The sequence below is a fragment of the Strix uralensis genome, chromosome Z, assembly GCF_047716275.1.
Source record: "Strix uralensis isolate ZFMK-TIS-50842 chromosome Z, bStrUra1, whole genome shotgun sequence".
Taxonomy (NCBI): Eukaryota; Metazoa; Chordata; class Aves; order Strigiformes; family Strigidae; genus Strix; species Strix uralensis.
The window spans coordinates 36320988-36342226 of NC_134012.1; the positions used below are offsets into that span (position 1 = coordinate 36320988).

Below are 21239 nucleotides of genomic sequence, written 5' to 3' on the forward strand. Positions count from 1 at the left end.
TTTTCTGATTGTTTAACTTAAGTTAAAGTATGTTTGAAATAAGTTTTTCAGAAAGAAAAATATGTCTGACTGTTGTACCAACTTACAGAAAAAACCCATATTTCCCCAGGAAAACACAGTGGCTAGATTTTTCAGTTATTGTTGAATCTGTTTGTTGTTTTTTTTAACTGCAGAAAGTGAGTGAAAAAGTAGGAGGTGCAGAAGGAACCAAGCTAGATGATGACTTCAAAGAAATGGAAAGGGTAAGTCTAAATACAGATGTGTATATTTGTTATTATCATTCATTTTTCCTTTCTACGACAGGAATTTCAAAGCCTTTGTCCCTGAATCACTTGAATAATTTTGAAAGACTTAAATTTTATTCAGCAGGACTGAGCTTTCTGTTTCTTATTTCTTTTTGCTTTCTAACTGAGGCATACATAATATATGTCACTCTTTATAATGCCAGCATTTCATTCAGAGATTGAGGCTGATGTCAGCTACAAATTGGTTTCAGTTAAACCGTTGTAAAGATTTCTGAAAATAGAGAGTCTGTCTACAAGATGGTCATTTCAGTGGCATAGGGTGTCTGTAATCCTTAGCTCCTTGAGCATCAGTCAGCAGGAGCAAGAGCTGTCTGCTGAAGTGGGTTGGCAGTGGCACTGAGATTCACAGGTTCACATTCACAGGTTCAGAGATCCTGCTAGGCAGCCTCCACTGGCAAAGTGCCTTGGGTAGATGGGGCTAATGCCCCAGCAGTCTGCTTGGTGAGGCTGGCAGTGGTACCACTGAGTGTTTCTATGGAGGGTAAGAAAAAAAGCCACAGCTGTGTGTGGCAGTGATGTTTCAGTTGGAAGGATCAGTAGAAGCAGGTTTTTTTCTGGCTTTGACTTTGAAAAGTGCTGTCAAATCTTGTAACACAAGCCACTGCTAGGTGATTTGTAGGGTACGTACCTGATATATAACTCTGATCAAGAGAAACAAACTATTTATCTGTACATTTGTATAGTGAGATGGGGAAAAAACCTTGAATGGAAAACAAAGGAGAAGGGCATATCTTTTGTACTTCTTAAAGCAAAAGTATTGTATAGTTGATTTCTCCCCTTCCACCCAGCTTGCCTTTGAATGTGCTACAAGTATAGGCACTGCCGTCAAGACTGGAAGATGTTAACAAAGATTCAGAAAACTAAAGCAAGGTTTAGAGTGGAAAATAGGACATTGCAGCAGCCAGAGGTGAGTCCCACATAGTGCTCATGGGTGGCATGGGTCAGCAGCCCGGGAGTTGAGAGCACTGAGAGTTGAGAAGATAATGGAGTAAACTCATCAGTTGCTTCCATGCTCCACCGCCTGGCCCTCTGTCCCTTGCCAGCATTTCTGGAGGCAGTGGACATGCTCCTTCTGCCTATTCCTGGCCTTCTGTTCCCTCACCTCCTCTCTCCTCTGCAGTCTTCTAGCCATTTCTGGGCTTTCTACCAGGCAGTTCAGCTACTTCCTAGGCCAGGCAGACCTTTTCTCCTTCTTTGTGTAAAGCATAGAGCAAGACCTGGCAGATGGTGGTGGCAACAGGAAACAGGAAAGACATCAATCACAGCGTGCTGCAACCAGCCTATCTCAGGTGTTCTTTTTTTAAAATAGGAACTTGCCATTCTGGTAAAGGAGTTCACTCTGTGGGACACCAGCTACCCTGCAGAGAAACACAATGTGTCTTCATAAATGCAGAGTGCAGGACAGGTTATGGGGATCCCCAAATCTGCCAGAGCAGCATTTTTTTCTTTGAAGCCTGATTCTGTGAGGGAAAATAGTTGCATACTTTGCTGTATGCAGCTTAGAAAGCTGATGTGGAGTACTTCTTAAGAAGGCAAGAATTGCTGTTACAGTAGAAGAAAGTAATGCTGTTCCGTTCAAAGTATTTTAAATTCTGAAATATAAAATATTTCTTCATGGAGTCAGCGAGGGGAAATAAATGGTCAGTGCAACTATGCTGATAGGTTTCTTCAGATTGGAAACTGAGAGATACCTAGTCATCCTTACCCCAATTTTACTTGCTCTGAAAGAGGTAGACAGCCCATTTTATCACTGGTGATTGATTTTGATTGACATCTGCTTTCCCCTCATTTTCCACTTATTAGGGGATCAGAGATGACTGATTCTTCAAGTAGTTTTCAGTGACTGTTCTATCAAAAAGTTTTCCTATTGTGGGTGCTTCCCAGGATGATGTAAAGTATCAGCACAGTACAATGAGTCGTATCAAATTCCTAACCATCCTGAGGTACTTTGTACTAATGGCCTCACCTGAGAATAGATCTGCTATAAACTGAAATGGTGGACTCGTGCTTTGGTAGTTTTCCAGGTGTTACCACCACTCTGGTACCAAGGCTGTTCTCAGGGACACAAAAATATAATTCTACGAAGAGTTAAAAGAATTTAATAGAACAAAAAGAATAGAGAAAAACATCTTCCTTTTGTCTAACATCTTTTTTTTTCATGTTTCTTTTTGTGTAACTCTCTGTCCTTTAGAAAGTGGATGTTACCAGCAGGGCAGTTATGGAAATAATGGCAAAGACGATAGAGTATCTTCAGCCCAATCCAGGTAATGTAATTTCACAGTCTCACAGTACTTGCAGCACTTTTTGAAAATAGTCTTCCTCACCAGTATATATAGTCTGAGGCAGATCTCATCTTCATTGGTGCATTTAAGAGTAACACAAAATTGTTGAAGTTACTGAGAAGTAAAAGACAGAGATGAGTACAGGCTTCTGTGTTAGGCTGAATGGAGACTGGCTCTGAATCTTGCTTTCCTTTTGTGTGTTCTTGCTTTAGGTAAGGGGGCAGCACATGCCCAGAAACCAAATGCAGGCATCTGAATGTCAGCATTGTGAGCATGGGGGTTGCCCTGGGAGCAGGAGATGGCTGTGGGCTCCCCAGAGGCAACAGGGCAGGGCCGGGCAGCCAGGGCCCATGCCACTGCTCCAGCCAGGGACAGCAGCAGCCCAGGGCATCAGGCACCTCCCTGGCTCTGGTGACTGGCCAAGGCCAGGCAATCAGCCCCATGGGTAAGGATCAGGATGAGGCGTGGTGGGGGTGTCTGCATGAGACACCTCTTTCTTCTGCAGTCACAGTCATTCACCATGTTTGAGGGAAAAGGACCAGGCAGTCCTTGCTGACATGGGGAAGAAAGACAAAGTTCTGAAGAAACTTCCTCCAGGGCATAGTAAGAGACGTAACACCTTTCACCTGGTCCTCTAAAGATGTCCCATCCTCATTAGAGTTACTACAAAAGGGAGGGTGCAAAAGAGCTGTTGATGGTGAACTGGAGAAAAGGGCAAATAAATGGATGTAATCAAAGATGACTAATAGAAATATTCTATTTCACAATAGAAATAAATGATTGGTTTCTATAGGGAGATGAAAGAAGGGGTTTGTGATTGGGCTGATGGAGAGCTGCATGCTCCTCTCTTGCCAAAGGATCCTCACAGGGAGGGGTGATCTGGAGCTGTTAAAATCAAGTAAACCGTTAAATTTAAGAACTTGAAGATTTCCAATAGTGATCTAGGAACATAAGGGTTTTGATACTAGCATAAATTAGTGCCAGCTTCACTGCTGGTATCGAATTATGCTTGTGCAAAATTAGCCTGGAGGTAAAATAAGGCCCTCTACCTACCATAACTATCTTAGAGTTTCATGGAAGTACAGACCAAATTCACTCGTTCAGTGTGAGGAATTTGGTTGCTAATAGCTGGAAATAAATTTGAACCAGTGTGTGAAATATTTTAACTCCAGTGTGGTAGGATGAAGGACTGTTGCTGGTATAGTTTAATTGGTGATACTTTTCTGTTAGACCACAGAGGAAAGGAGGATTATTTGATGATGCTGCCAATGGATTGAAAAAACAAGGAACAGTATTTACAAGTTCAAGAACTGCTAGAGAGAATATAATGATGACTAGAATGGTTTCTATGTCAACAGATGAAATAATGTTTATGACTTGAGTCCACAGCTTCATTGCTCATCGTCAACAAGCACTCTGCAGGAAAAGCAGTAGGATTGACAAACATTATGGGGCTAGTGATAAAATTGTTAACTACTGTCACGCTGCTGTTGTGCAACATCGTATACACTGAGTAATAAGCTTTCACTGTTTAGTGCTTGTCTGGCTGCCTTCCTGACACATCTGAGTGATTATGATTGCAGTGAATCATGAAGGAGACTCACAGCAATGGTAGAGAGCAAAATTTCTGGAAGTAGCTAATGGTGTGATTTCAGGCACTTCAGGCTAATATAAGTTTGCAGTGCTGCTGGAAAGAGCATTTTCCATACTCTAGCTACACATCCCTTCATCTGCTTGTGTCATGTGCAAGTAGGATCAGAAAATTAAAATTGTAGTAGGCAGGAGGAAGATTTACCTTCTTGCATATCAAATGAGATCATGTTATTCATTCTACATATGGGCAACAGTAGCAGATGGAGTAAGAGGAAAGGACGACTGACTCTTTTCAGCTCTCACCTGATCTTAGATTGTTTTATGACAATTGCAAAAGGGCTTCCTATAGTGAGAAGAATTACATGGAAAACTACTTTTTTCAATAAAATAAAAAACTTCCTCTTTAAAATTCTCCCTACAACTATATTATTATTTGTCTGGGGCACCAAAAATGCTGATTTCCAGTATTTCCTGTTTGATTTCTCATTTTCATAAAAAATAGAAACATTACATTGGGAAGAGTGGGAAAATCTAATAAAAAAATTTTCTTTAACAGCAGTATTTAACAGAATATTTTCTTTAAAAGTTTACCTGGCTTTGGTAGGGAGAAGAGGGTTTGGGATGTAGCACATAGTCCTTGATAAGTAAGATACGCTCTGAAAATATCTATATGCTTGGGTAACTTAGTACTGCAGTGCTAGAAAGCAGTTGCTTCATGGTGTTTTGAAGGATCAATAAATGAAGTATGCAGCATTGTCTAACTTCACTAAACAGTCAATTAACTAATGCTGGAAGGGAAAAGGAAAGGGGAAAAGGAAGGGGAAGGAAAGGGAAGAGGAAATTAAAGACAAAGGTGAGTTTATTGAAAGAGTTGTTGGCCTGACGTTAATGTGAATGAAAAAGATAGCTTTGTAGACTTCTCAATTATGAAAAAACCTGAAGAATAGCTGAAAATAACTAAAATTGAGCAGGATGAAGTCTCAAAGACTTTCCATGCAGATGTACCTGATCATAATGTCAAGAAAAATAGGTGCAGGATGAACAAGATTGAGAGTACGAAGAATGATCAGTTGAACCCAGTGCTGAAGTTTCTTTCAAATTCTTTTAGCGGTATTTTTATGATTCACCATGGCTCTGTTAACACTTAGTACGAAGGTGAGTAATTAGTGACACCATGAAAGTCAGTGTAAAGGAGAGGGAGTGCAACTGGGAAAAGAATCAAGTGTTCAGGTCACTTCCATGTGGTGTTTTGTACATCTCTGCCTGTCCTCACTCAGGTTGAAACATAACTTAGAGAAGAAAGCACATGGCACTGGCACAATAAAGCAATAGGAATGAAAGGGCTCAGGATGGGATTTTGAGAGTGACTAGGCACGAACTTACCTCTGCTCGCATGGAAGTTACTGGAGTCAACTTTAAAAGAAGAAAAGTGAATGAGACCACTGGTGGATGTATTCTAAGATTTCCTACTAAATCAGGATTCTAATTATTAGATTAATCATTGAAGCATGAATTTTTCATGCTTACCTTTCTTCTCTTTATGATTTATTTCTTGCCCTTCCCTTATTGTCCTTTTATCTCTTTCATTCTTTCCTGTAGCTTTTGCTTTTTACTCTTTAACTGCCTGTCCAGAATATAGCCACTTAATTTTTTTATATTCCTTCTTACATTTTTTCTTTTATTTCTGAAAATACTTCCATTTGTTCCTGTTTTAATTCATCTTGCTGCCTCCATTCCCCTGACTGATTTTGTTTGTGCCTTAGTTTCTTTTGTGCTTCTGTATTTTCCCATTGCCACCACCATTTTGATGCCATTTTTAAAGGCCAGACACTTGATTAAAATGCAGTTTCTTATACTGAACAGTGAGCCAGTCTGCTGACTGCAGTTTTGTGGTGGGTAGAAACAGAAGGCGTCAAGAAGTTCAGATGCTGAAAAGCATGATCTGGTGGCACTCAAGGGTAGTGAGAAATCTTAAAAAACTGTAATTACTATATGTTAAAAACATGTTATCCTTTCATAGCTGCTTCTCAGCCAAAATAAGTTATATGACACTTGCCTGATTTTTCTGTGTCTGTTTCTGTTACTATGTCTGTGCATACATTTGTATGCCACAAAGTGAAACAAGAACCATCTCTTGATGTGCACTTTCAGCAATAAATTAAGAGCAAAACATTTGTTGACTCCAGTCTGCTAATGTTTTGTTTTGTTGCAGAAATGTGTGCAAGGTTGATTTTTGAGCAATGAAATCAGCACACAACAGTGTGAGCTACTAATGTTTTGTAAACAGAAATACTAATTCATAAGAGCAACTAACGAAGTCAAGCCTTTGCAAGGAGGAAGGTAGAGGCATTCATAGCAGCTTTCCTGTAGCACACACAATAATGTAGGTAGAAACACCCACCGAGTCAACTTTGCTGGCAATAGGATTTAGCTGGCAAAATTTGAAGTCAAGTGCCATTAATTAATTCACTCTCTGCAGGCCATTCCTATTCTGTAGTTGCAAAAATTCACTAAAGTACGTCATCAAGCAAATTAGTTCTTTTACGTTTACTGTCTTTGTTTTCATCAATTATGATAATTGTGTGCTTTCTTTAGATCTGTAGTTTTGTATTTGAGATAAAGTACAAGCTAAAGTACAGTTTATTGAAGTTTCCCCAAATCCCCATAAAAACCAAAAAGTGTTTCAAAGGTTGTTGGACATCATGTTTGGGGACATAGGTTTTATTTAATATTCTACAAAAGAAAAACTTTAAAATTTTAAAAATGTGAGACACCACAGGTTAATCTTGAGTGTACCTAGTCTGGACTTTTCCTTGAGAGGAAGGCTGGCTCAATCTGCTATCCATCTGGCACCCAAGGATTTTAAGATTAAGAATTTGAGGATAGCTTAAAGATTTTTCTACCTGAATTGTAGCATGTGTCAAACATGCTATCTTGGAAATGTTCCTGACCTTTCTTCTTTCCAAGTCATTTCAAGGGAAGCTTTTGCTTAAAGTTCAGGACAGAGCCTCCTCTCTGGCCTACCAGCAGAGAAAAAGTCAGTGATCAACAACATTTCATTCCTTTGCTCTAAAAATAATTGATGAAAAATGGGGCTTAGTCCTAAACTTAGATTATGTCCTTCAAATACATTGTAGGTAGCTCAGATAAATTTAAAGAGTGCTTTCCTGCCTGTGTAGTCAAACTATTGCACACTTGTAATCTCTGTCACTTGTCTGCTTCAGCTTCCAGAGCTAAACTCAGCATGATCAACACTATGTCAAAAATTCGAGGCCAGGAAAAGGGACCAGGTTACCCTCAGGCTGAAGCCTTGCTAGCAGATGCGATGCTGAAATTTGGTCGAGAACTTGGAGAAGAATGCAACTTTGGTAACTTGATTACTTCCCTTTGCATTATACTACAATAAAAATGGTAGTAAATTTTAATATAACTTTCATTATTAAAGTGTTGTGCTCTTATAAAGGAAAAACTTCTGCAAGAAGCATTAGAGTTCTGCTTCATCAGACTTCTCCTTTAAGGTCGGTCTAGGCCTGTTGAGTATCTTTTGTGGATTTGGACTAGAAATTCTTTTCTTGTGCATGAAAGTCAAATTGTTTCCATTTCGGCCCATATCCATATAGGCTTTAGGCTTTCTGTTGTAGATTATGTTACTGGGGATGTGTTGGGATGAAAAATGTACATGTTCAGAAATCATATTGTTGTCTATTCATATGTAGAACAAAATCCTTTTGTCCTCAGAATCCTTATAATAGATGTTACTGTCTTCATTACAGGCAAGGAATAAAGACTAAAAGATTTTTAATAGACTTTTACCTTTTTTTCTGACCAAATTCCACATTTTACTCCTGACCTATCTGTCAGCCACTCCTCCCTCCAAGACCCAAATGGGTTTACAGCTGCCTGAGTTAGAAATGTTACACTGAGATTTAACATTGTGTTCTTCACCAGTAGAGGTCTAACTAGAAGAGATGACATTCATGACAGGATCCTTTGTCTTTCTGTCCAATTTATTTGGGCTTCTCTGTGGCCATTTTTATATGGCAACACACAGGATCCTCAAATAGGACTATGAAAATTCTATTTCCTATTTGAATCTTCATAAAATGTTGTTCCTGGTGTAAAGACATCTGCAATGGAAAAGGTACCTTTTTGTTTGTTTTATATAATTTACTAGTTAGCTTGGCAGATAAAGGTTGATTTGTGCTAAAGACTACTGAATTGTTTTCTTAATTGGTTGCCTCTCATTTGCTAAATTTTAAACACATTTTAAAGGGAAAATGAAGAACTAATAGAATTTAGTTTGTGCAAATTGCTGTATATTCCCTGATGATTACAGTAGCATGCAGCAGAATAGATATGGCAATTATTTTCACATTCATAACTAATAGCAGTTATTATGGCAGTTTGTCACTCTTAATCCAGGTCTGGCAGGCTCTCTAGTTTTGCAGTGCATTGCTGGCAAACGCTGCTTGGGAGACAAAGCTCCTTCTGATTTATCACATTTTTAGGTTTTCAGACCCGTTGTATTCTTTGAAAGTTGATTTTTCCTCACCAACCTACACCTCAAACCAAGAGGGTATTTTTGAGCTTCTTGCTTTTGTTTTTATGCAGAGAAGGTAAACCAGAGTGGTAATTTCTGAGGCCCTCAAGTTAATCTTGGAGGAGTTCTCAGAAGGCAGCTGATTCTTATTGAAGTTTATGTACTTGTGTGGGTATATGAAGTTGATAGTTTCATCAAAAAGGTCTTTCATTAAAAAATTCTGTGAAATTGTTAAGAATTTTTACATTTGATACTGTCACCAGTCTCACTGGTACAAACAGGCTTGCATTACAGCTATTTCTATATACAGTCTAGTGTCTGGTGATGGCAACACTGGAGCAAATACAGATAATTCTTTTCTAGCATGTTTTTTTCACCAGAGTGAGGAATGAACAGACAATGAGGGGTGTGGAGAAGACTGTCATGACACAGTGTGGATCCTCAAGTTGAGCTGTGATACAAGACGTAAACTCTGGGGGCTGCAGAAGTAAAATCCATGTTGCCCTTTCACACAGTGCATCTTACTCTATTTCTTTACTAAACTTGAGACTTAAAATGTTAACTGAAATTTCCATGACTCAGTTTCATTCTACAGTGATTTGGAACTAAGTTATTTTGAGATAAACTGGACATCTTTTCTTTCAGGACCAGCACTTGCAGATGTGGGCGAAGCTATGAAGGAGCTTTCCGAGGTCAAGGACTCTTTAGACATGGAAGTGAAACAAAATTTCATTGATCCACTTCAGAATCTCCATGACAAAGATCTGAGAGAAATACAGGTATTCCCCTCACTATGGCATTTTAATAATGTGCCAAATGTGCAGACTGTGTATATGTTCAAAATTTATGTTTGTTGTGTAGTTTAAAATGGGCTTTCAGTGTTGCAGATGATCTGATTTTAGTCTCTTTTAGGTTGAGTTTTACTTTTCAGTTCTGTCTCTCTTGTTGATGATTTAGAAAGGGAAAGATCAAAATTCTAACATTTTTTGACGTTAACATTGTCAAGTTTATGCAGGCATGAACACAGTACTCTAATCCTACCATTTGAAAGCTCATTTCACTATTTAGTGGAACAGATGTTTACATTCAATTTTCTAGTGTTTGACATGTGAGGGCATTTCAGTAGTCGCCTCTAGACTGGCACTACTCTTGTCTCTAGGAAGACTATGTCTGAAATGTTCCCAGGAATTTTAAACACAAGCACTGTTTGCTTGCATGAATTACGTAATTAGTAATCCAAGAACCAGCCAGCATTTACAGAAAAAAATCTGTCTGCACACATACTTCTGCAGACACAACCTAATTTTATAACTGTGGAAGTAAAAGTGCCTCCCAGTTCAGCAAATGCTTATCTGTGTAAGTAACAGTTTGAGCTAATTAAGGCTTTCATATTGTTAAATATATGTGGAAGAAAGATGTCTTAGGCAGTTTGATATAATTTACAAAGTTGTCCAAGTTATAAATATTGTAGTAGACGACAAATAGATTCTTCTGAGGGAAAGTAAACACCTAAAGTAATCATTTTCATGCTAGTAACATTAACTTTTGGCCAGCCTGATGTGGCAGCTGCTAAACAGATAGACATGAATGTCACATCAGTTACCAAGCTAGAAAATCTTTAATGAAAGATACATTAAGATCCTTTGGTGGTCTGATGGAAGAGATAAAAATATTTTCCGTGTTGCTTTGTTTATGAGAACTGTTACACAGGCGAAAATGTACTAACTTCTGCTTTTAATAGAGTTTTCTCTTAAACAGCTAGGGAATAACCATAGTGTTCAGGTAATTCTGCATCAGAGTTAAAAAGCTAGAAGCTCACATATCTTTTATACAGCTGGCAATTGCAGTTATGCATTCTGCATGGCCTTTCTTCAGTGTTGAAGGTCTGTCATTTAGACAGCAGCGCACCATTGCTTCTTAAACGATATATAAAACCACCTACTTCATTGTTCTGTATTTCTTCCCTCTGAGGAGGGGTTGATACACAGCAAACAGCACATCCTTGCAAATACACATGGTCTATCCGATTACAGTGCAGTATAAGGGTAGTTGGGAAACATCCTTTATTCTATGCTTGTGTTTGTGTTTTTGTTTGTTAGCATCACCTAAAGAAAATGGAGGGTCGACGCCTGGATTTTGATTACAAAAAGAAAAGACAGGGCAAGCTCCCTGATGAAGAACTTCGCCAAGCTCTGGAGAAATTTGATGAATCAAAAGAAATTGCTGAGTCAAGCATGTTCAACCTTCTGGAGATGGATGTGAGATAGCCCTTGTTAATCTCTAACCTGAATCTTAAAAATTTGAGAAAGATACTAGTTTGGCAGTGAAGGCAGTCTAAAGTAGTCTGAAACTTGAAAGCCTTATTAAATCCATGATGCCACGGATTCCTGTCACTATACAGTGGGGAACCACTTACCTCCTTGTTGGACCCAGTGAGAGGCTCAGAAGCTATACCTATGTACAGCATGCACACGTAGGACTAATTTTATAGGTGTTTTGTAGGTATTTTATAGGTAACTGAGATAAAGAACATAAATACTCTGTAGCATTGTGGTGCTTCCTAACTGCATAGTGTTGTTTACAAAACCAAAATATTGTTCTACGTAGAATTATGTAAATTTAAGTCATGACTTTTACTTAGCTGTGGTTTTAGGGTTTGAGCCAAGGCTTTTGCTCAAGTGTGTGAGCTGCTGAAAGGATTGGTAAAGATCAGAGACTATGAACTCACAACCCCATGGTCTCTGCTGTAATCAGATGTGGTAGCAAATAGGAAAGCCAAAGTTAATGTGACTGCTCAAATCTAACTCTGCAGCATATTTTTTGCTTACAGACTGGTTTAGGATTGAGCATTTATTAGGTTTTTTTAATCTTCTATTTATAATTAATGTTGAAACTATAAAATCAAGCAAAAATAAAAATTTATCTCTTTTGGAGGAAAAAACCCATTCATCTGAAGTCTGTTTTACAGAATATGTGGTCAAAGGAAACTCAGATTAAATATTTCTGTTAAAGTAAATGATTGGATTTATTTAAACGCACATCTAATTTAGTTCTTCATTTTGTTACCAAATTGCTGTAGAGGAGCCAGAACAAACCTGAAAATATTTGAATGTTAGAAATTAAGTATAGCTGTGCTGAAATGAAAGAAGTATAAAAAGTCTGTAGTTTTAACCCTTGTTGTAACATCCAGCCCCGTGTGGCCAGATAGTGCTGGCCTGCATTAACCATTGCAGCATTGTGTATTATGGAAACTGCTAGCAATTGCATTGACCACACAAGAGTTTTGCATGGTTTTTCCCTCATGAAGTAGAACGTTATCTGCCTTCACTACAATTATTCTGCATCCAGGAGTACGTAGTGTCTTCCTGTTTTAGTCTGCTTCACAGGCCAGAATACAACAGAACCATGTTGTGGTTTTGTGCCCCTTGCAGGGAGGGAGATGGTGTATTATGCTCTCATTACAGTCTCATTTTTACTTTCATATGTTTGCTGAATGAGGTAGGTCTGTAGGCTGCTGTTCATGCAAATCAGCCATGGAGATGATCAGTGGAGAAGAGTTGCAGTTACTGTTCCAGATCAGGTCATAACCAGGCATAGTAATAAAGACTGATACGTAACTATTTATGAACTACAAAGATGAATCAAATTCTCAGAGAGATAAGTAAAACTGCCTTTACAGTGTAAGTGTGACAGTGGTCTTTACTTTCTATTGCTGAGCTGTTAGTACTCACCTAAGATCTGACGTTTTAATGTCAATCCTCAGATTGAACAAGTGAGCCAGCTTTCTGCTCTTGTACAAGCCCAGCTGGAGTACCACAAGCAGGCCACACAGATCCTGCAGCGAGTTACTTCTAAGCTGGAAGATAGGTAATGCACTTTTTATAAGTTCGTTGAATTGTTTTTTTTGTTTTACAGAGGCAGAAGACCTATGAGTAGAATGCAGCACTGTTATCTTTTGCAAGTTGTTAATTGTATGTTTATGAAAACAAGGGCCATTTCATTAGGCAATTGCAAGCTAAGTTTTAGAGGTTTTGGAGATGCATATACTTCTGAGTATGAGTGAATGAGGACTGAGTTGAGGAAAGCATCTCAGCTTAGTAAAGCTAAAAGTTAAATCACATTTAACTGATTTAACTGAAAGCAAGCATTTATAAATATTGGAAGTCAGTGGGACTTACAGCTTTGGATTCTTTACCATTCCGGCATGTATTCACAAAGTAGGCTTTCTGAGAGAAGATATTAATGATTGCTATTGAAAAATAGTATCTTGTTACATTCTCATCTGCCTGAAGATCTTCCTGAGCCCGTTAGTGAGATCTCCATCATTTGCCACCTTATTAAATACTACTTTTTTCCAGCTTTATTGTCAGATCAAACTTGATACAATGCTTAACTGAGTATACCTCTTCCATCCCCTTTTCTATAACTGTGAATGCTGTCTCAGAATTGATACAATACGTTTTTAACAGAATTTTAGAATTTGTAGTTTAGAATTTTTGTTTCTATCAACACAAAACAGATTGTACCTCCTTGAAATGAGGAAAATAATGTTTGTAAAAGTTTATCAGCTACTCCCCCCTCCTCCCCCCCCCCCCCCCCCCCCGCCCTTCTTCAAGGAAACTTACAATACAAGAAAGATTTCTTTAGTCCATATGGTTCTGGAAAACTCTTTCTAAGAGCTGTATGTAATTTACAAGAGCAGATAATGTTCACGTACTTGTGAAGACAGCTTTTTAATCCTGCATCATTCTTTGCTGTTTTCTGATGTCATTAGTGTGCATCTAGTTTCTGGTACTACTGGGTCTGTCAGTGTTTATTTTCTCAGAGCACACAGTCTGTAAGCCTCTTACAGTTCTAAGTCTTAAAATTTCTTTCTGATTAGGAGCAGCACTTGTTTTGGTAGGTAGGCTGCCCAGCAAGCTGTTTCTGGATACAGTTTGCAGTACTGTTTAAACAGCTAACAGAATGATTTTCAGCACTTCCAAATGAATACTGCAAATTCACTTACTTTACAGAAGCATTAAACAATCCTCAGGAGCAGGTGCATTGTTCTGTTAGCACACGCTTTACACCATAAAGTGAACATACCTCTCTCTGCAATGGATTTCTCTTCCTGTATCAATTCAGATAATCCTTTGCCCTTTTGAAACTTCTGGTAAACCATCAGTATCCTTGCTTTAAGGTTCAGCTCTGAATGATTTTAGGTTTTCAAGAACTGTGCATCAGAGTGCTATTATAGATCAGCTGAAGTAAATCTTTTGCATAAACTTACTTTGCATCCCTAATTGTATAGACTCTGCTGGTTAAATCATCCTTTGTGTGCACCACTGTACACAAAGAAGAGCACCGTGATATACTTATGCCAGGGGTTAATCAGGGATGCAGAGCTGTTACTATTTGAACTGCTTGTCTTTTCCTGCTGGTGATATGCAGGTGACAAAGAATGCATGGCCCTGGGTTTTGGGGGTTGTGTTTTGACCATATGGACCAGAAAATAAATAATGCTTTACTTTTAAGCTGAGCAAATTTGTTACTGTTCACTCTCAGTGGTGTCTACAGCACATACTGCCTGTTTTCTAGATACTTTTTAAAGATGTGAATGGAACTTGGTTATGCTGTTGTTTGGTATGGACAATGTCTTCTAACTGCTAAGACTGTCCTGTTTAAAATATTATCCAAAGAATTTTTAAAAAATGTGAGAGTGCAAAAACCGTGAAAAATTTGAAAATGCTCTCGAGTCTTCTATGCTTTCTGGGCCCTTTAGATTAGGCTTCAAAACTTTCTTCAGGAACTGCAAGTGCAAGAATTTTCATTTTTCTTCTACACATTAATGGAAGGCATAAACTTCCTTAAAATACCATGATTTGAGGAACTGGGACTTTAGAAACTTGCAAAGACTGGGAGATTTGCAATAAAATTAATAAAGTCTGGAAGGTCAGCAAAGGCTTTTCCTTTTAAACTCTTCCTTTTCATCAACCAAAAGGAGGCTGCAGTTTTCAAGACAGAGTACTGTTACAGAGCAGCTGGGAAGCAGGAATGGTTTCCTTGGAGATGTTTCTTTTCTCAAGAAACGTGGCTCATGCTGAGCTTTTGGGTAATTTTTAGCAAGTCACTAGAACTGTCACCTACTAGTTTATAATCTGTAAAAAGTGGTGTTTGTTTCACAGAAGTATTAAGTATACTAGAACTTGTTTTTCTTCAAAATTTTACTGTTTTGAGAAAGTAACTTATGTTAATGAGTGAAACACAGCAAGGTCTTTTCATCTAAGTTTATTTTGACAACTTCATTAATTTATGTTTTTAGTATGCTTATGTTTTTGTTTATTAAGAAGAAAAGCAGGCTCTGGGGACTAATATTGATAATATTTTGGATGGTGAGGAAATCCTTGTTATCAGGACCAAAACTGTTTAAGTTAGAAGCAGAGCTTTTCCATAGGTAAACCAAGATATGCTACCATGAGCAAGTCTGAGGCAGATCTAGAGAAGATTAGAGAAACCAACTTGTCCTTTAAATATGGAGGTCTTTACTCAAGTGTTCTTCCATATACAGTATTACAAATATATGTGGCAGTTGTTCTGTATAAGCTGCTCTGATTTTGTCATCATCCCCTCCCTGGATTTTACCCTGGAATCTGAAAAGTACCCTTTCATAGAAATTCTAGATTTCTCAATTAGAAGAATAAGTTGAAATGAATTTTTTTTTTTTTTTGAGAGTCAGGAAAACTGGAGTTGTGTGCTTTTGTGAAACAAGTATTCCTAATTACAAATTAACTAAGTCTGCAACTGAAGTCAGTACATTCCCCCACAGTCTTCTAACAAAATGACAAGAGTTGGCATTGACCAACTGAATAGTTAAGGCTTGCCAGGGATAGAAGGAAAAACCATACTAAAAATGGGGGCAGAGATGTTTGTACAGCCCTTCTGTAAGCATTTCTAATCACGTAACAGATTTTTCTCCATTAGAAGTTCTTTGTTATTCTTAGACAAAAGGAAGCCAGACAAAATTCTAGGTTCCTGGAGGGAAAGAAAAATTAACAACTTCATGGCATAGTCACATCAGGTGGTTTCTGGTAATTTAAACTAATGTTGTAAACAAAAAATTGCTCCAAATACTGAAACTTGTTTAGTCTGGGTGATTGGTGGATGGGAACTTCAGCCATGGAAATAAAGATGTTTGGTGCATTTCATCTGTTAACAAGAAACTAACTCTTGACATTTATGTTTTGGCAGAATTAAAGAGGCATCGTCTCAGCCCAGGAGAGAATACCAACCCAAACCCCGTATGAGCCTGGATTTCACAACTGGTGACAATACTCAGCACAATGGAGGAATATCCCATGCCACCACACCCAAACCATCAGGTAATGGCAGTAGCAATGTGGAAAAGAAAAGCCAACTCTGTCTGAGTTTTGCTATAATGCAGAACTAATCTAGATATTAGTTCTTCCATAGTGAGGGAAAAGGAGAATGAGGATGGTGTAGGAGAAAGCTGTTTGAGCTGTTGTTTTGAAAAGTGTTCACATCCCCAGGCAGGAGATGGATCATCCACTGCTTTAAATGTGTCTTTGGGTCAAAGATTTAGAAGCTCAGAGAGATGCTGCCATACTGAATTCACCTTGAAATACAGATCTTTAGAAAATAGGCATTTAGAAAATCAGAATAACAACGGGAAGTTTTCCATGGAAATGCAGAACCTGAACCCCCCAAAACCTCCATAACCTTATCCTGCTTTTTAAAACCAGGTATTACAACATAAAGAGCTTGAAAGTAAAAATCAATTAAAAACAACAAAGCCATCTATTTTCTTTGTCAAATTGGGAGCAGCACAGGCAAGATAAAGAATTTATATTACTGCATAATTATCTCTTAAAGAAGTGTTTATTTCATATCAGCACATACTAAGAAAGCCTTATTATTTGTTTCTCACAGTAATGGTCTGTTATCCCATGTTATGGTGAGGGCTGTCTGCTGTAGAGACCCTGCCCTCAGTTATTCTGGTTTACCTCAGTCACAATTGCTAGCACACTCCACCTTGCAAGACTGGATTTTTTTCACTAGATATTTATTTACTCAGAATTTCCTTCCTTCCCATCACATCCTGATGTGAATGTTTGATGTTCTCCCAGATATAGGCAGCAGCAGCATCTCCCTTTGGCACCTGCAACTGTAAATTGTCTTTCATAATCTTGCAAACTCCTAGTGATCTCCTTACTATGCTAGCAAGGAGGGGGATACAATGAAGATTTCTTGTGCATGAGCGTGGCTTGAGTCTTGCATGCTAAAGCTGTCCTCATGCCACTAGTAATTTTCTTCTTCACTTCTTTTTTGTAGTGTCATGAACACTAGTCTGTGCTAAGGCAGTGCAGACTGATGTTCCTGTGTCTCTTTGGCATTAATGTTTTCCTCTTCTTTCTTTTGAAGTGTTTATTGGTTTCAGAGAAACCCCTTCTTCTTTGAAAATTCTTTAACATATGTTTGAGTAGGTTCATTCAAAGCTCTGATCTTCTATGGTCATTAGAGTTTATTTCCTAAGTCTTCTGAATTTCAGCTGATAGCAATGAGGATACCAAACATGTGTTGTAAGGCTTGTTGATGCCAACAAAATAGTCTTCATGACAAATAAAGCAAAATATGCTGTAATGAAAGAAGGTTTCATTACAGAATTTAATAAATTAGATCTGGTATTTGAAAACTTGCTCTATTGAGATCTATAGAATTGGAATATTTTTGTCCTAAAGTAGCTCAAGCATGGGCCTTCTAGCCATAGAGAGTGGTTAAAAAGAGCATGCAAACAGTTTGAATCTGAAATTCATTCATCCTGAAGCCAGTATATGTGAAACAGCTGAAATGTGTATTCTTAGAAGTTCCGTTGTGGTGGAGTGGCATGTGTTGGTTCAGTCTGACCACTCGAAGTGCATGTACTTCTACTATGGAAAGTCAGGTAGGGATATAAGATTCCTTACACTTTAGTACTGCTAAATCCTAAATATTTTGACCAGTAACAATTTTGCTTTTGGTAGGCTTGAAGCTATAGAGACTTCCTGGGGAGGGGCAGAATATGAAGAATGAGAGGAATATTTATTAATTTCATATAACTGATGATTTATAATAATACCCATTAGTCATCCTAAGGGTTTATGGTCAGATGTTCATGAACTAGCATATTAGAAATATTTCAATTTCAAACTTGTTCTGAATCTATCCTGGTAACCCTGTAATCAATGTTGGGGAGAAGAGGTCTTTAGAAACCTCATACTAAAAGTCAGAGGATACAGTGGTTTACAGTTGAGCTGTGCCAGTGACGTTTCCAAATAAAGGACAAAGCCTCCGTTAGGTCTTCACTGTTGTTTTAAGCTACCCCTTACACTACTTACCTGAGGTAAATAGACAAAGCATCTCTGTGCCAGTAAAGCTGGAAATACATTAGGGATTTTGCTTCATCTTTTGTGCTTTGTAAACAGATAAAAATTAGATTCCAAACCGATTGTAGACATGCTTTTAGGTGTGGGCTTGACTGTAGCTTGATTCTTTTAGGATTCTCAGACATATGCTAGCAGTCACATATGAAAACTGAAGGCTACCAAAAGCTGATAGTTGTCTTCTAATGAAGTTTAGCAGTCCAAATTTAGATGTTATCAAAAGAACTGTCAAATGAGTGATACCAAAACCAACAAAATCTGTAGTAGATAAAAAGGATGCTGTAACTGTTGAGATTTTTAAGCACATTGTTTCTTTGTGTTTCTTCTCCATAGGTGTTCACATGGATCAGCCATGCTGCCGAGCTCTGTATGACTTTGAACCAGAAAATGAAGGGGAGCTGGGATTTAAAGAGGGTGATATCATTACCCTCACTAACCAGATTGATGAAAACTGGTATGAGGGGATGCTTCATGGCCAGTCAGGTTTCTTCCCCATCAATTATGTCGATATTCTAGTTCCATTACCCAATTAGGATGGCTGATCCACCACCTCTGACCCAGATAGTCATGTCAATACCACTGCTTTAAAAATGATGCTTCTTACACCTTACAAGTGCAGACTGCAGTGGTTAGAGTCATCGATTCCCACTAGGCATCTTTGGTTTACATGTTGTCATACTACGTGGTGGTGATGCATGGTATCTTCTGAGCCACCATAGTGTGGGTTAGTGTATTCGCCATGCTGGCCTGGTGGTAACCAGAGCCATTACTGAGATGAAGCTGGGAAGGTGACAGCAAGCAAAGCAGGTAACCCACAGTGAAGTAGCAGGAAGTGAAGGTGATATTGGGAAGATAATGCCTATCACCACTGTATTACTTTTCAGTCTTAGTTCTCTATAAAAAGAGGGAAAAATTCTTGCCATGCCATCTGTCCCTTCCTATTGATACAGTTCACACGGGTCTAACATTGACTAACCAGAATTGTATCTTTCAACCAAAATGGCTTGCTGTTCTCACAGAGACAGTGTAAATGTAGACCCTCTGGTTTCTCAGAAAGTGAACCACTGTGCTGTGTGTCCTCCTGCTCTCTGCTCATTTTTATATTCTTAATTATTGTTACAAGGCCTATTTCCATCCAGAGGTAAACTGTAAACCATAAAATGGGGATTCCTATAGTAAAAACCTTGGACCACAAACCACCTGAATTTGCCCTTCAGGAACTTTGAGCATGCTCACCAAAATGCCAGTAAGAGGGCAAGATGGGGAATAAAACTGGCATTTATTAATTGTTTCTTGTCAAGTCTTGGCACAAAATCATGCTGCTTAAGCACCAGGTATCCTTTGTAAACTCATTCACTGAGGAATACGATAACCAACTGAACATGACCCTCACTTAATTTGTTTCTGTCTACCATGTGTTCTTCGAACATCATTTGTGCATATTCTGCCCTCAATGAGGACTAAATAAAACTTGTTATCTTTTGTGTTGAGCAATTAAAGACATGTGGCTGTATATGCAAAAACATTTCCCAGATGTTTAGTTGGTTCTCTTGTGTTCCTCCTTCCTGCACTTTGTGTGTACAGTGCTGTGCCTAGCTTCTTGGCATTCTTTTGGTAACAGTTGCAGAAGTTCTGTTAGTTTAGTTATCCAGAGTTCTATTTATCTAAATTGTACAGACTCTTTCAGAGGTTTAATGTGCTGCTTCAAATATGCCACTTCAGTACTGGATAATGTGAAATGAAGACAATTCCCTACTGCTTAATGTATAAACTACATCATGGAAAGTATTGATATTTCAAATAAATGCTGTGAGAATAACTAGAATAAAGTTGTGAATTATTACTTTATTCTTTCCAATATGTTGTGCTAACTTCAGCTAACAAGAATTTTATTTCAGAAAGCATATTCCTTTTTTCCTGCAAATGTGAGAAATACTTTGTCATTATCATATTGCTTCGGTCAATTAAAACTCATAGGTATAATGGCCCTCATAAACAGGATAAACTGAACATTGAGCACATTAAATTAATGTCATGAAGACCAGCATGCAATCTTGTGGACACAGGTTGTTTCTCATTAAAGAATGCTGGTGTTCACAAACCTCCTAGTAAAGCTTCAAGACATGGTAACTTATAATTTATTTTTTCTTTCTTATGACACAGCATTTTATTTCATTTTATATTCTATGTTGTACACATATTGGGGTGAGTTAGCCTTGGCAAAGAGCCCAGCACCCACCCAGCTGCTCACTCACTGTTCCTCCTCAGTAGGAGAATAAGAAAGCTTACGGGTTGAGGTAAAGACAGGGACACTGCTTACCAGTCACTGTCACAAGCGAAACAGACTTGACTTGGAAAAAACTAATTTATTACCAATTAAAGTAGATTTGTGTAATGAGAAACAAAAAATACATTAAAACAGCACCTTTCCTGCCCCATTTCCCAAGCTCAAATTCACTCCTTCACTCCTGACGCCCCACTAGCAGTGAAGGGTGATGTGGAATGGAGGGTTTATGGTCAGTCTATAGCAGCTCCTCTCTGCTGCTCCTTCCTCTTCACAGTTTTAGCCTGCATCTTAAGTATGTTTTCTCTGAGTCACCACTATCTTGCCTGAGGGACTTAACCATGTCCTGCAGTGGGTCCGTTGGAGCTGGCTGGAACCAGCTGTGTCTGGCACGAGACAGCTCCAGTCTCTCACAGAGGCTGCCCTGCATCCCCCCCCACCCCTCCCCACTGCCAGTGCCTTGTCACATAACCCCATAGGCCTGTCTAGGGCATGTCCCTATGCACATTGGCAGAGGCTCTGACAGACTAGAACAAGTCAGAGTCTGACAGAGATGGAGCCTCATTCAAGTTCAGGTTGGACAGGGCTCTGAGCAGCTGAAGATGTCTCAGCTCATTGCAGGGCAGGGGTTGACTAGATGACCTTTAAAGATCCCTTCTAACCCAAAGTATTAAAAAGAAAGAAAAAATGTGTATATGCACAAGTCCCCTTACTTTTTACAACAGTTCTGGCCTAAATCCTAGGACTGGCCTCTAAGTAAGTTTCTGTCAGCGATTGGAAGTAGTCTGTTTCAAACCCAATGGCCCTGAAACTTTT

General features: G+C 38.6%; 1 protein-coding gene across 2 annotated transcripts in view; it reads left to right on the forward strand.

The window, feature by feature from the left end:
- SH3GL2 (SH3 domain containing GRB2 like 2, endophilin A1) overlaps positions 1-19968 on the forward strand; it is a 116980-nt gene extending 97012 nt beyond the window's left edge. For both annotated transcript variants that reach the window (XM_074856183.1, XM_074856184.1), the window contains 8 exons: positions 174-242; positions 2497-2569; positions 7405-7548; positions 9366-9499; positions 10820-10978; positions 12484-12587; positions 15951-16081; positions 18473-19968. In XM_074856183.1, coding sequence (XP_074712284.1) covers positions 174-242; positions 2497-2569; positions 7405-7548; positions 9366-9499; positions 10820-10978; positions 12484-12587; positions 15951-16081; positions 18473-18672 — 1014 coding nt within the window. In that variant the 3' untranslated portion in view covers positions 18673-19968. The remainder of the gene's footprint in view (positions 1-173; positions 243-2496; positions 2570-7404; positions 7549-9365; positions 9500-10819; positions 10979-12483; positions 12588-15950; positions 16082-18472) is intronic.
- The last annotated feature ends 1271 nt before the right edge of the window (positions 19969-21239 follow it).